Genomic DNA, 16,426 nt, shown 5'->3' with positions numbered 1-16,426 from the left:
ATAAATACTTCTCCTTTCGACTTGGGTATAGACTCCTGTGAGTGACTGTTTTTGCTCCACTCACCCCATTCCAATGAGATTTGCTCGTGGCCATCATTCCAGTGGGTTCCTGAGTGTCCAGCAGCATCAAGCTGGATCGAGAGCCAATCAAACTGAAAAACTAAAGAGTATAATTTTTAAATAATATTTTAATCTTTTTACAGAGTGAGAAATAATGTAAAATTTGAAATATGATAAACAAGCATATTTCTGTTTAAAAATTGTAGTCTTTATAATGGAGAGTGAGCAGAAACAAAATAATCTGGTTATGAAGTGGAAATGAGCTGCATTGGTAAGCTTTGAACTTCGAAATATTTACCTGCGGGAAGTACAATCCAAAACACACAAAATTAGTTTTTATTTTAGAACTATTTCCCAAACATCAAATTATGGTTAGTACTTCATTAAAATTCCTTAATACCATGTGTGCAAAGTCTAGTATTTTTCACGGTCTTTTAGTTGTGAATACATTGTTAATACCCAAAGTTTTTTCTAGTTTACTGATTTCTGGAGAATACTCTAACAAAGGGTGGAAACAGCATACCATGAAGGGCTGTGTATCATTGCCTTCCTGGATTTCCATGTTTTAGTCCTCATGTATATCCCAGAAATTAGCTGTTGTTAATTTCTGGGATATACATGAGGACTAAAACAGCAGTACTGACTTTATGTCCACAAAATGTAAGCCATTCTATACATCAAGTCTATCTTCCAGAAGCCAGATTTGCTATGGATGAGAATCTCTTTATGCTTTTCCACATCAAGTTTACGTTCATACCGAGCACTTGTATTCATAAATATTTACACACAAAGATATTTCTGCCTTTATCTTATGCACATAGATTGTCTTCCTTGAAATGTTTTGCAAAGGTGAGGAGCATAGTAACCAACCTTGAATTGAAACCAGTACATTTTGTAACCAATTAGAAGGGAGCTGGGTCACTGATTTAACATGGAAATTTCTCTCTAAGTGGACTAACCTATGTTAATGAATATTTCTGAAAATGGTGGTCCTCCTCGTGTACATGTCCAACAATAGGACCTCTACGCTTTCAATGTCAGGGAGGCCAATGTTCCTGATGTGGCATTATGAGTAATTAGTTTCATTTTCTAACTCTGATTTTATGGTGTGCTGCAGTCCTCTGTGAATTGCCACTACATTGCTGAGTCAAATATGCTATTGAGCAAATTCTGAGTGAAGTTTTTGATGGCAGAAACCTATTTAAAAAGAGAACAATACCTTGGATCATAAAATTTAGTGCAATCTCCCTTGTCGTACATAGAAGTGGAACCATCTTTACCATAGCTTTAATTGATTGCAAGCTGTTTAGGTAGGCCAGAAGGAGCGTAGATTGGAATATGAATTCCCAGGATCACATGACACATTAAGTCTGTAGTATCTGTTTGAAATGTTGATAGCATATGCCAAATAATGCTATTAACTCAAATAAAGGAATGGAAAAAAAAGGTCCAGACTGATTGTGAAAACTCTGCTATTTTAGCTAAGAAGTGTTTCAATATGGAAGAGCCTCAAAGCATTTCACACTGAAGGTCAGAAGAGGTTGGCTTGCTGGTAGCAGTGAGATTAAATTGAGTAGCAATTGGTCACGTAAGAATACATTTGATGTGCAAAAGCCTTGTGTAAAGATTCTTTTTCAAAGTGGTTGGGAGTTGATGGAGGTGCTCTATAGAACTGAGGTTTGGACCCATTTAGGTGGGACCACAGTTGCATGGTTACATCCATGTCTGCACTTGTAATAGCAAAGTCACCAGCAATGACTTCTCTTCCCACTCCTGCACCATTATCTCTGTCTCTCCCAAGTATATACCGATTTGCACCATTCTGTCTTTCACCTTCACCTTGTCAAATGGCATTGCCTTTAGTTTGCTAGCCACCAAATCTATTTCTCTCCTGGTGTCAGGCTAAACCAGACAGTTCATGGCTTTGGTGTCACTTTTGACCTTGAGATGACCTTCAGCCCACATATCCATGCCATCATCAAGGCTGCAATTTTCACTTCCTTAACTTCTTCACCCTGCTTCAGCTTATCTGATGATGAATCCCTCAATCTCCTCTCTGGCAATACCATTACAATACTATCTGTTCCCCTGCATTCTGCATGTTGTAAATTTCAAAAATCTACTAATTTTGTCCTAGCAACAAGTCCTGTTCACCCTGTGCTTGTTAACAGACATTGACTCCCTTAAGCAACAAAAAGATTTAAAATTTCTGTTGGCATCAAATTCTTTTCTGGCCTCCAACCCTCAGACTATGTGCTCCTTGAAATCAGGCCTCGTAGCATCCTTGATTTTAATTATACCATCACTGGTGTTATGGTTCTAGGTGCTGTAATTCCCTCCCTAAAATTTACTACTCATTCCTCTAAGATTCTCTTGAAGACCTGCCCCCATTTTAACCAACATTTGAATGTTGACTCTGATACTTCGTTATTGCTTGATGTTAAGGTGCCTGCATTAGCAATTGTGGTACAGCAGTTAGTGCTGCTGCCTCACAGCTCCGGGAACCCAAGCCTGATCCTGACCCCAGGTGCTCTCAGTGCAGAATTTGCACATTCTCCATATTTCCTCTGGGTGCTTTGGTTTCCTTTTACATCTCAAAAACCTGCTGGTCAGTTAATTACTTATGGTAAATTATGCCTCAGTATAGATTAATGGCAAATAGAGTCAAAGAGGAGTTGATTGATATATGTGAGAGAATAAGTTGCGGAGGTGATGGGAAATAAAGAGAGAGGACTAATGAGACTGCTTCCCTGGCAGCCCACATGAACTCAATGGGCCAAATGGCCTCCTGTATTGTTATGAGGTTGTGGGTGGGGCTTGTCTGGCCTTGCTTGGAATGAATACAGCCAGTAGTGCCCAGGTTTGGCAGTGGGAATTGAATGACTCTCTGACTCAAGCTATATATAAATTAAAGTTATTGCTATTACTTCTCTCTCAGTGGTAGTACTCACACCTTTGAATCAGACAGTTCTGTGATCAAGGTCATGGAGTTGTACAGCACTGTAACAAGCTCTTTGGTCTGCCAAACACCCAATTACGCAAGCTCATTTATTCTCCCCATACTCCTGTTAACTCCTCGCACATTCTACCACTCATCTACACACTCGGGGCATATTACAATGGCCAATTAACCAAGCATTGCTAATGTAGACAGAAGGGACTGCAGTTGCTGGAATCTAGAGTAAAAATCGAGCTCCTGGAGGAACTTAGTGGGTCAGGCAGCATCTGTTGATGGTAAATGGACGATTGACATTTCAAGTTGAGACTCTTCACCTGGACTGAAAGAGTCGCCGGGAGACAGCCAGTATAAAGAGGTGAGGGGAGGGATTGGGCAAGAGCAGGCAAACCATAGGTGGATATTCTCATGTGTTTGGGATGTGGAAGGAAGCCAGAGCATCCAGAGAAAAGGCACGGTAGTGGTTAGCGTAACACTATTACGGTACCAGTGACCCAGGTTCAATTCTGGCCACTGTCTGTAAGGAGTTTTTACTTTCTCCCCGTGACTGCGTGGGTTTCCTCCGGGTGCTCCGTTTTCCTCCCACATTCCAAAGACCTACGGGTTAGGAAGTTGTGGGCATGCTATGACGGTGCCGGAAGCAAGGCGCCACTTGCGGTCTGCCCCCAGAACGCTCTATGCAAAAGATGCATTTCACCGTGTGTTTCGATATACATGTGACTAATAAAGATATCCTAATCCCAATGAATATCCTAACGGAGTCAAAGCTAGAATGTGCAAACTCCACGCATAGACCATCGGAGGTCACGATTACACTTGGTTCACTGGAATTGTGAAGCAGCAGTTATACTAGCTGCGCCACTGTACCACTCTAGGGACGCAATTCCAGTTGACACTTCATTGAGTTCTGGCAGTTTGCTGTGTGCAATGTGGCTGCAATTCTTGAAATGCAGTAGGAATTCCACTTCAAAAGCCATCCATTGGCTGCAGAACGGGCTGGGAGGTTCTGAAAGGGATGGAACCGGACGCTACATAAACGCAATCCTAAACAGGCGCTGCTGAAAACTGCAGCTTGATGGAGCCCCCTCTCTCCCTCACCCGCTGCCAGCATGAAAGATGGTGGGCGCCGCTGTACATGTACCTGTGACAGATGAGGTGTTTTTTGCCTGCTTCCGGCTGACATCGCTGCTCCCCCCCCCCCCCCCCCTCCGGCCGTCCCCGTTGTCGGCCATATTGGAGTGTGTTTCCCTGGAGCGCGGGCGGTTTGTGGCGGAGCGGCGGGCCCAGGCGGAGCGGCTGGACACGGATCGGAGCCGGAGCGAAGCGGAATGAGCTGTGCCGAGGAGAAACGCGTGGCCGGCCGGAGGAAGAAGAATAAACGGGGATCGGGCAACAACGGCAGCGCCAGCGCGGTCCCGGGAGAGAGCCGCAGCCCCAGTCCGGCGGAGGGGACACCGAGCCCGGCGCACGGCGAGCAGCCGGAGCCGGGGACCGGGACAGGCCCGGGCGGGGCGAGGGAGCAGGTAAAGCCGAGAGATCCCGGTGCTGGCGATCGGAAGGGGCCGTGCGCTTGCACGGGCGGTTAATAGCGGCGAGGGAGCAGCCCCCTGGGCCGCGTTTGAATTTCTTTCAGTGTGACTGAGCAAGTGATGGGAGTGCGGAGCTTCGGCGGGCTGTCAGGTGCTGGCGAGAAGCGGGGGGTCTCCATTGAGTTGCCTGCGGCAGGGGTCAAGCCCAGGGTTTGTCTGCTCCCTGATAGAGACCTTGCAGCTTTCAGACACTTCAGCGTTTGCATCTGTTAAGAGACTGTACTGCTTAATGGCCTTTCGATTGTTGTTAACACATTTTTAAAAAAATAAGTAGAGGCTATGGTGCCGATGACTGGCGGCTGTCTGCTCTGTCTGTGAGCTCTCACTCTGTAAAAGTATAAAAAGAAACTGCCTCAGTGTTCGGTGCACCCTAGGTGTCTGCATCTTTTTAACATGTGATGGGATGTCTTGTGTAGTATCCATTCTGATGTTTTGTTTAAGACATCAATTGTTAATTAATTCACTCAATGGTTGTTTTCATTGCCTTTGCCATTATGTGAAATGAACAAGATCTATGTTTTCTTATATTTTCTTCTGACATAAATGGAGGTCTTTTGGCTCATCCAATTTATGCCAGTGTGTCAATAATCCGATCAGTCTCCTTTTTTTTCATGGCAACCTATTCTTTCTTTTTCATGTCCATCAACTCCATCCTGGCTCTCCTATCATCCATCTACACAAAAAGTAATTTACAGTAACCAATTAACCTTTCTCCATAATCCCTGAATGTAGGAGGAAACCAGAACACCCAGGGGAACTGCTGTCATGGGGAGAATGTGCAAACTCCACACAGACAGCAAGCAGTGAGGATTGAACCCAGATTGCTAGAACACCACCTGCTACATCACTGTGCTGTCCATTGGAGCAATTAGTTGTCGAAAAAATGTAGTTTGGTGAAAAGGTTTGCTGAATGTTATCATTTATTTGATGTGTTAGGTTCATTGAGCATGACTGTTATAAGACTGTTAGTTATTGGCTGAATTCATGTGTTTGAAATTCATCAGATCAGCCAATGCATTGCAAGTTGTAGTCTATTGCCAATAGAACTGTGAATCTTGAACTCTGCCTGGCTTGCTATTTTGGATTAACTGAACGTGATATCCATGGCAGAAAATATGGAACAGGCTAGAAATATTCAGTAGGTTGATCAGCATCTGAAAATGCAAGGCATTTTGATGTTTTGGGTATGGGTGATATTGGAATCGCTAATTCTATTCAAGGTCTTTGTTAAACTTAAACATTTGTGATCTCAGACACTATTGCTGTGTGGTTCCAGAGTGTTTTGAAAATGAAGTTCTTTTTTTTCCCCCCTTTTTCACTTTCATTTGGATGTTGAGCAACAGAGGTAAAAAGTGTTGGACACCTTATCAGTTGTCAAATAATTTGTTGTTTGTTGACGCCATGTAATTCCTCAAGGTATCCCAGTACATTTATTGTAGTTGAGCTATGTACAAAGCCACTGTCTAAAGGGGCAAATTGCCACAAATGGTGTCTTGTGCAGATCAGGTACATAAGACGATAAGAAATAAAAGCAGTCCATTTGGCCCCCCATGCACCATTCCTCCACCTGCACACATTTTCATTAATTTTTTTTTCTTCATCTTTGAAAAGTGAATGTTTGTGTCTGAAATTTGGCTCTTCTGAATTTTTTGTGTATATTTTGTGTTTGTTTTGTGTGAATTTGTTGTGTATATTTGTTACACATTATCGACTTGATGTAGAGCATAGAACAGTCCAGCATAGGAACAGGCCATTCGGCCCATGATATTGTGCCAGACTAATTATGATAATGACACCTAATCCCTCTGTCTTCACATGGTCCATATCCCTCCATTCTCTGCATGTTCATGTGCCCATCTAAGAGCCTCTTAAATGCCTCTTTTGTATCTGCCTCCACCACCACCACCCCTGGCATCACATTCCCAGCTCCCAGCACCCACCACTCTGTATGTAAAACAAAACTTGCCCCATGTATCTTCTTTGAATTTTCCCCCTCTCACCTTCAGTGCATGCCCTCTGGTATTAGACATATTGACCCTGGGGAAAAGATACTGTCTGTCAATCTATGCCTTCTCATAATTTTATAACTTCTGTCAGGTCTCCCCTCAGTCTCTGCCGCTTCAGAGAAAGCAGCCCTAGTTTGTCCAACCTCTCCTTAAAGCACATGCCCTCAATCCAGGCAGCATCCTGGTAAACCACTTCTGAACCCTCTCCATAGCCTCCACATCCTTCCTGGAATAGGGCAACCAAAATTGAATGCAATACTCCAGAGACAGGTTGGGTTTGGCATTGTCTTTTTTTCCCTTCTGCTCATTTGGCTATTTCATCCTCTTGTGCCTTGGGGGGAAAAAAAATTTCAATTGGTTTCATTTTGTTTGACATTTTGTCATTCCCTACTTTGTCGTGGTCTCCACCATTTAATATTTTTATTTTGTTTCGACCCTTCAATCTGCATGGAGTCCTACACAAACACCTGGAAGTACTCAGCGTGTCAAGCAGCTTCTATGGAGTGGAATAGATAGTTGACGTTTTGGGTCAAGACCTCTTCATTGTCCAGATGCCTAACCGGCTGAGTTCCTCTGGCTTTTTGTGTGTTGCTTCCTATTCCAGCATCTGCACTCTCTTGTGGCTCCTCTCTTGGAGTCTCTTTCCTGTTCACCTTTTTGCCCATGACTTCAACATCTACACTGTGCCTCACTGTTAACTGTTTTCTATAATCAAAGTGAAAACTAGAAAATTGGTAACTGCAGATATTTGCAAAATACTTGCATATTTTCTTTCTTATGAAATAATTATTTTCATATGTGGAGGCTTTTTGGCCCATCGAGTCTATGCTAGCCATCAGGAAAATTCCATTATTTCCATTCCCACACTCATTTTCCTGTGACCTCTTCTCTCCTGGATGTCCATCAACTCCATCCTTATTCCTCTCTCACCATTAAGGGTAACTTACAGTAACCAAGTAACCTACCAACCAGCATAACTTTGGGATGTGGAAGAAAACCTGGAGCAACTGGAGGAAACCCAAATGGTCACTAGGAGAATGTGCAAATTGCACAGCACTGAAGGTCAGAATTGAACCTGAGTTGCTGAAGCTACAAGGCAGCAGCACTAACAGACGGACCCCTAAGCCGCCCAGATGGATGAGAGAAATGGTTGCCTTCCTTGTCACAGAAACACCACAAATCTACTGGATGTGGTATTAATAGATCAAAAATGAGTTAGACTGTACAGTACAGAAACAAACCATTCGTCCTGTCTGTTCAGTGCTGGCAGAACGTTTCACTTGGCTTTTCAGTTATCTTTCTCCTCTTTATGGACACATCTTGTTTAATTTTGAAATCATCCAGGCTGTTTGCCTTAACTGGAACACATAAAGTATTATGTGGAAAATTCTGCTCATTCACTGACAGAAAAATAAGAAAGCACAGTAGTGATGAGGGATTGAAAGGTGTTGATGTTTCAAGGGGCCTAGGCATCTTGTACACATTGCTGTATCTACATGTTTATTTTCAGCAAGGAACTTGGAGGACAAATGGTATGTTGGCTTTTCATGCAAAGGGATTTGAGGACAAGAGGAGAGATGTCTTGCTGCAGTTAGTTGGAGTGCTGATAAAACTGAACCAGGAATATTGTGTACGAGTCCAGTCTCCCCACTTAAGGAAGGAATAACAAAGATTCACCCAGGAGGTAGTGAATCTTTTGGGTTTTCTAACCAAGAGGGTTCTGGATGTTCATTCGTTCAGTATTGATGGAGACTGATAAACTTTGGACTGTTAAGTAAATCAAAAGAATACTAGGTTATTACAAGAAAGTGGTGGTATTCTAAAAAGATAAGCCTGATCTTATTGAATGACGGAATTGATTCTGAGGCTGAATGGCCTACTCCTGCTACCTCTTAGGCTATTAACTAATCATGTAGCAAGTTCCACATCCTAACCATTGTGAGTTTTAAAAAAACTTAATTTCCCATTAAATTGTTTTTCAGTAATCCTTGTTTCCATGACTACTGATTTTTGAATTATTTTTCGACATCTATCCTGAAAAATCCAAACAGATCAAGTCTAAATCACATTTCAGAAGGAAACAAAAACAATTTTTCCAAGCTTTCTAATGCCCAGAATCTCAACAAGACTTTCAAATTTCATTTGTGCCTTTCCTTCCCTCCAGCTTCATTTATTTAATGTCTCCCTGGTAGTTAGCTCTGCAATTGTTCCTTTTGACTGAGGGCAAGCAGGACTGGTATTTGCAGGTAGTGACACTGCTGAAATCTGTAACTGAGAACAACTGTGTGATGCCTGTGAGGGACTCTGGCTCTTGAGTTCACAACAGGTATTGTAATTTTCAATGTATGATGCTTTGGATAGTTTTAAACTTGGCATTTTATGAAAAAAAGCTAGTGTTTTCATGATCTTAATAAAAACTACTGGAGTAACTCAGTGGGTCGAGCAGCATCTGTAGAGGGAAGTGGACAGTCGGTGTTTCAGATCGAGACCCTTCACCTGGGCTGATAGAGCAGAGGGGTGATTGCCAGTATAAAGGGGTGAGGGGGAGGGGTGTTCTTGCTCCACCCCTACTCCCTCACCCCTTACACTGGCAATCACCCCTCTACTCTTTCATTCCAGAGAAAGCGTCTTGACCCAGATTGTCGACAGTTCATGTCCTTCTACGGATGCTGCTTGACCTGCTGAGTTCCTCCAACAGTTTGGTTTCTTTTGCTCCAGATTTCAGTCTCATCATTCTTTTGTGTCATGAAAATGGAGACCTTGTTATCCAGAAGTTCTTTATAACAAAGAAATACTATGGAATGTCTCCACCATTGTATTGGAGGAAACACTGCGAGCAATCAGTACTCAACAATGTCCCAGAAACAATGAGCTGATAATCTGGTTGTCTGTTTGTTGTAATTTTGTTGTGGGACAGATATGTGCTAGAAGACCACTGAGAACTCCACTGCTATTCAAAATTGTGTCATTGGGTGTTCTGGTGTTTTGCTGTTTTGTCAACATTTGGAAACTCATTTTAAAATACCTTCTGGAAAATTTAAGCGTAGTCTTAATATTCCATTGGAATATCAGAATAGATTTGGAGTGTTTCTCTCTGGAGTAGAACTCGAACAATGACAGCTTCTATTTATATATTGCCTTCACGTAGTTAAACATCCCAAGGTCCTTGCAGAGTAATTGTGATTTGAGGCCAAGATATGCAAGGACAATTTAGGAGAGACTACCAAAATGTCCACCAAGAAGATAGGGAGGTGGTGAACTTTAAGGAGGAAGTGATGGGCAAATGGAATTGATGCAAGTTAGGATATAGGATTTGGATGAACTTGTGTTAATGGAAGTTGGAAAGGGATGGGTTGGATGAAGAATATTGTAAAATTCTTAATATATTTCAGCTGCAGATGAGCTGAGGTAGAAATGGGGTCAGTATGCTAACGTTGTGGAGAGGTTATGGGATTGGAAGCTCATCTTGGGGTCAGATTTGACACCAGAGTTTGCACAGTCTGGTTTAATCTTGGCTAATGCCCAGGGTTTGAGTTGCTTTTGGGGGCAATAGATTTGGCTTTCCCACTATTTAATTGAAGGGAATTTCTGTTTTTTTTAAATTATATTTTTGATATAGGAGGAGTAGAGTTCTTGTGACATTCAAGCTTGGGTGAAATTGTTTCCAGAGATACACAAATACTGATTTATGGTATATCTGTTTAAGGTATCTCTCTTTTCCCTGTATAAATAAGATGGTAAAATACTTGATTAGAATTGATAACTTGGACTGGTATATTGTAAAATGTGCAAATAAAGACTAGTCCGTGGTGGGTTTAACAGATAACTTCCAGTCTTTCTAACTGAAATCTGTAATTCCAAAATAAGGAATTTATTTTAAGTCATGGATTCAGTTTTTATAACATAGATTTGCAGTAAAGCAAGAGGTTGATGAAATTTTTTTCTTCTTCAAGAGCCAAGAAGCTCTTGCCCTTTCCTCCCTAAAAATTAGTCATTTGATTGTTTAATTACCTAAAATCAACAATCACAAACTACCGATTGAATACATGGCACAGAAGGTATATTAACTGGAATGACTACAGTCAGGTATGAAGCTATTGAGGAATTTTAATAGGATGGTGAGAACTTTAAAATTGAGGCATTGTTATAATGAGACTAATACTGGAGTGATGGGTGAATGGAATTTGATAAGATTTAGGATATAGGCAGCAGGATTTTGGAAAACTTTGTTCATGGAAGGTGCAAGTCAAATGGTAAATCTTTCAGGAAAGATGTCATCAGAATTCATATTTTGTAATATAGGGGTAGTCATTTAATGCGTCTGGTCATTGATGTGAAAAGTGAGTGCTCAGCAGTAATATAATTGAAAATTTCACTGAGACTTTTCTCTTTTTTTTGCAATACACACCGAAAGCAGCCAAGTTACCGTGTACGTGATTCCAGGTATCTGCCAGTGTCATTCTAAAACTGGTTACAAAGATGCATCAGCTGTATGGTACTAATGTGGAAAAGAGATAGAGTAGTGCATGGTATCTCCTGAAATGTGATATCAGCCTAATATTTCCAATCCAATACAATTTTTTTGCATTCTTTCTCCTCTTCCTGAAGAGGAGAGGAACATTTGAAATGTTTCCTCTTGAAACATTTGATACCGTGCTTTAGAACTGAAACTCTTTTGGGTTTTGGATAATTGTGAGTGTGATTCGTATCACAGGTACAATACTGTGTACTTACCTTTATGCTAATAAAATGATATTAGCAAGCTGATGCTAATAGATGATTTCTATTTTTTTTAACTTTAGTTGAGTTCAAGAAACTGGCAAGGCAACAGTTAGATAAAAGCTAAATATTATGGCTGCTAGAAATTGAAGCAAAAGCAGAATTGCTGGAAGTATTCAGCATCTTTGGAAGAAAAACTGAGTTCATGTTTCAGGTCAATGACCTTTTATCTGACTACGCTTCTGGTGCTCCAATTACTTTCTTATTTTATTATTGAATTTGAATGATTGGCTGATATTGTGATTGTACTCTCAACTTGGTATTATGGTTGCTTATGGTAGGAAGAGTCTATTGTAACTACCTTTTGATGTGCTGATATTGTATTAACCGAAATGAAGATGTGCTGGTTATTTGCCTGTTAGCTTCATGACAAGAGGTTAGGGTGACTATTGTTCACAAATTCAGGTTTGGCTGAAAGGCTGCTGTCTGTATCTAAATAGAGCCAGCATTAATGTATATTGATTTGTGAGAAGCTGTTTTTAAAAACAAGAAGTTCATTTGTGCATTAAATATAATTCTCACCTTTTTGATTTTTGAAATCCTGCCTAAATCACTTCACTGGAACAATTTCTGGTACTGAGTTATAGTGTGTTGTTGTGTGGCGATTATCATTGCTGTGACATTGAATCAGTAAACTTCTCTGTTTCAGGTTGGATATGTTTTTGTGAACTCTGCTCAGTATCAGTTGAAATAAGCTAGCAACACCCAGGTATAGTTTCTATTTAAAATAAAACCACAGTTGTGCAGCTAGTAGAAGTGTTACCCCAGCTTCAGCAATCCTAATCTCAGATGCTGTCTGTGTAGAGTTTACAAGTTCTCCCTGTGATCATGTGGGTTTCCTCCAGGTGCTCTGCTCTCTTCCCAATGATGTGTGGGTCAGTAGGTAAATTTCCCATAGTGTGGGTGAGAGTTGAATCTGAGGGGAATTGATGGGAATGTGGGGAGAATAAAAAGATGGGATTCATGTTAATCGGAGCTTGAGGTCAGTGTTATTGAACTAGCAAATGCCGGAAATTTTCAGCAGGTTAGCCAGCTTGTGTGGAGGGAGGAAAAGGAGTATTAATGTTTTGAGTCAGTGATCTCAAATCAGATTTCTATATATTTGTTGTAAATTGCTTTTGTATTTTGATTTTCTATTTACACTTGCCTGTAGCTTATACTGTGTTATAGTTATGGCAAGAGATCCATTCCCAATCTTCACACAACCAGAGTGCAGATTTTGCAGCATTTTCCCCCAGCTGCCTCTCCTCCCTCTGGCATTTTAATCACTGAGTGATGTGGGTGAGTGACTAAACACCAGCTGGTTACCACAGCAGCTGTGCTGGCAGACTCCATTCGTTTTGCCAACACACTTTAATTCAGACTTCAATTTAAAAATGCTGCTGTGAAGTGAGATATCTATTGAGTCTTTTAAGTTTTTTTTTATTGATTGGAACTTGAATTCCAGCTTCTGATTTTCAGCAGTGCTGCAGTGCATACATTGATGATTGTCAGTTCAGTTCTTAATTGTAGCAGCTGGTATTTTTTTTCTTGCTTTGTTTGGCAGAGAGATCTGAAAGAGTGATGCTTTGGAACAAGCTTCTGATTAAAGTGATGATGCAGGTGATTGGAGAAGCTGACTGGTACTTAGTTACATCCACAGAAAATGTAAGCTGCTCAGCTGCTTCAGGTTTTGTCTTATTCTGCTGTATTAAATCAGTTGGCCATCACGTCAGCCTTCTTTTAAACCTTTATGATGCTTGTTAGGGCTAGTTATTAGACTATCTATATAACAACATGGGTAATAATCGCCTGATTTTTAAAAAAAAATCCTTCGGCTGTGGGAAGTTGCTGAGCCAATAATCTATTTCTTGCTTTTAAGAACTCTTAAAATTGGAGATCAAATCAAGATTCTTTTGTCGTTGCACCATGGATTGGTGTTGCAAAATACTAGACAACTGTGGATTTTTCTTTGTGATAAGATGGTGACATAATCAAGGCCAAGCCTGGTTGGTATATCCATATTGGTTCCCATTTGGACTGAATTGTTATTGTTAAATGGGAAATCATATATTTAGTTTCACTACCTTTTTATCTCTAGTTTATGTTATATAGATATATATATAAATAAAATACATGTATTTAGCTCACTCGACCAAAACCAAATTTGCATTGAAAATGTTTTGCAAAGGGTATGTGTGCAATCCTTTTTATTTGAAAACTTGTTTTAAAAAAAAAGTTACATTTATCTTGTCTACAAGATTATGATTGAACTATTGCATTGAGGTTAAGAAGTCAGCCTCCTCTGATTTTCTTCAGCACTGTTATGTATGCATGCAATTCCTGATATATTGGTCAATTTTGTTTCTATGCAAAGTTTTAATTCTGTCTTGTTGACAAAATGCATCATTTATACTGAAAACATGGGAGGGAAAATCCTTTTTGTCCTCCATATTATGGCTCAATGAATTTAAAGAAACACAAGATCTGTCTGTGGTGACTCTTCACTTTGTGAGTAAGCATCTGGTCTTTCTGCAGCACTTTAGCTGAAACCAGAAAATTGCTCAGGTCCTCCTGTATGGTACAGCTTAGTTCTCCTTCAGTGCACCATACCCTATTCTGAATGTTTATCTTGAAAGCTAAACTAAACTTTGGAAAGTAACTACTGGCATCAGATCTAACATTCGAGGAAGGAAGTAACTTAGTTTGTACTATTTATGGTGTGTGGGTCTGATTGTGTGGTGGGCAGTGTCTAATGATCAGTGGGAGAGGATGGAAACAATAATTATAGTGTATTTCTTCCAGACATTGAAACAAAAATCAGCTGCAGGTAATTGATTTGAGCCTGGTGAGTTTAGTTTTGGCAAAAACAACATTAAAAAAAGTTAATCAAATACTGAAATGATCTAATCTTCCATTTGTTGGCTAGGTGAAGGTTTCAAGAAAAGAAAAGTCAGTACATAAGTCATACAGCCCCATAGTTTTATATTGAAAGCTTTTCTCCAAAATCTATATCATGAAAATTGTGCATACCTTGGGATTCAGAACATCTAAAGCTTAGCTTGTTCATTGCAGTCATAATCTCTTTGTCGCAAGGGTGTGTGTCACGTAATCTGGATTCGTGTTGGAGTATAACAGCATTATTTTAAAGTTTGTGTACTTTTGAATTAACAGTGGGATAAAACTATCAAGCTAACCTGAACTGAACTTTTTCGTTAGTGGCTGTCAATTTGAAAGTGTTTCATCTACCCCATTTGCAAGTACAGTTTTTGCACATTGTACTTGCGTAGTGCTATACACTAAGTGCATAGGCAAGTCGCTAATCAGGACTTGTTTTCTATATGTTGGCTCACAGAACTGTCTGTAAGGCTATCGTCACAGTCATTTTAGTTGGTCATTTTGATTAACGAGTTGTCAGTTAGTAAAGCAAGATCTATAAGGTGCTGTTGACCATCAGCAACAATGGAAACGTGCACCACCACAGTCTGCATTCTCGTGGCTCAGCACATTATTCTACCATTTCTGTCCAGCCTGGGGGGCAACGTGTTCAATGAGGAATGCAGAAGGGCTTGCTGGGAACAGTACCGGGCATACCTAAACATGATAAAATGCCAGCCTCACAAAGCTGCAATAGGGAATTAATTGTGTGCTAAACAACTAAACAACACGTGCAGCCAGAGCTAAGAGGTCTCCCAACCAATAGATTAGATCAAAATTCTGTAGTCCAACTGCATCTCGTTAAACTGCTAAAGGGAGATGGAGATTTCAAAAATATCCCCTTCCTCGGCTATGGCACAGCCCAACATGTTGGTACTAAAGAAAGGATTGAGGTTGATACATCTCGCCTTTCTCTTGAAATCTCCACCATTTACACAAGCCAATCTACGACCAATTCGATTCATGCCATGTGATATCAAAACATGGCTGAGAGCACTGAGTACAGCAAGGCTATGGGACCAGACAACATCCCAGTGGTAGTATTGAAGGCCTCTGTTCCAAAACTAGTTAGCTTCAGTACAATTATAATGCTGATATCTATCTGAATCTAGGAAGTTACAAAAAGCAGGAGAAATCCATTCTGGCTAATTACCACCAAATCAGTCTGCTCTCAATCATTAGCAAACTACTAGAATTCATTGTCAATGGTGCTATCCAGCGATACTTACTAAAAACATATTTAGTGCACATTGTTGATTTTCTAATGATCATTCAGCTCCTCATTGCAGTCCTGGTCCAAAAATGGACTGAAGAGTTAAATGTTAGAGTGACTGCCCTTGATGTCAAGGCAGCATTCCACTAAATGTGACATCAAGGTGCATTTAAAACTGAAGTTAAAGGGCATCAAAGGGAAAACAGTCTAAAATCATACCTTCAACAAAGGAAGATGTGGTTGTCGGAGGTTGATAATCCCAGCTTCAGGATATCACTGCGTGTATTCCTCGGGGCATTGTCCTGTACACAGTCATCAACAGCTCCTTAATCAGTGACCTTGCTTTAGCAATTCAGTGCAGATTTGTACAAGCTGAATGCATGTTCATGAAGATTTGCCATTTTTGGTTCAGAGCTAGTTTATTGATTCCAATTGGTCTTTGTTGGTATTTATGCTCCACTCATGCCTCTCCTATCCTATTTAATCTAACCCTATTACATCTCTATTTTCTTTTGCCCTTCTGTTGCCTCTCCTTAAATGCATACAGCTGAAGGCCTCAATGACTCTGCAAGGTCCGTATTCTATTTTCTATGAGAGGGTGTCATAGGCAGATAGCCTAACAACATTTAAGAAATATCTGGACAAGCACTTGAATCACTAAGGCATAGAAGGCTATTGCTCTAATGAGGATAAGTGAGATTAGTATGGATGGGTGCAATGGTTGGTTTGGATGTGGTGGGCTGAAGGACCTGTTTGTCTACTGTATGATTGTATGACTCAGATGTTTCTCCTGATTTCTTTTATTTATGAGTCCTAGTTTTCACCTTTGCCCACCCCACCCCAGTCCTACTAGTTGGAAATATTTTCTCCTTGTGAACAGGTCATCAAAAGTCTTCCCTTTTCGAGG

General features: G+C 40.6%; 1 protein-coding gene across 5 annotated transcripts in view; it reads left to right on the top strand.

The window, feature by feature from the left end:
- fam193b (family with sequence similarity 193 member B) overlaps positions 1 to 16,426 on the top strand; it is a 90,191-nt gene that overhangs the window by 9,113 nt on the left and 64,652 nt on the right. For 4 of the 5 annotated variants that reach the window (XM_052014992.1, XM_052014993.1, XM_052014991.1 and 1 more), the window contains exon 1: positions 4,234 to 4,539. The exons of the other annotated variant lie outside the window; for it this stretch is intronic. In XM_052014992.1, the coding sequence (XP_051870952.1) occupies positions 4,345 to 4,539 (195 nt within the window). In that variant the 5' untranslated portion in view covers positions 4,234 to 4,344. Of the gene's footprint in view, positions 1 to 4,233; positions 4,540 to 16,426 lie in introns of those variants that run through there. 5 annotated transcript variants of the gene reach the window in all.

This window comes from Pristis pectinata, chromosome 4 (assembly GCF_009764475.1).
Source record: "Pristis pectinata isolate sPriPec2 chromosome 4, sPriPec2.1.pri, whole genome shotgun sequence".
NCBI classification, from domain to species: Eukaryota; Metazoa; Chordata; class Chondrichthyes; order Rhinopristiformes; family Pristidae; genus Pristis; species Pristis pectinata.
The sequence above is the reverse complement of the archived record's forward strand: the minus strand, read 5'-3'. Positions and strand labels throughout refer to the sequence as shown.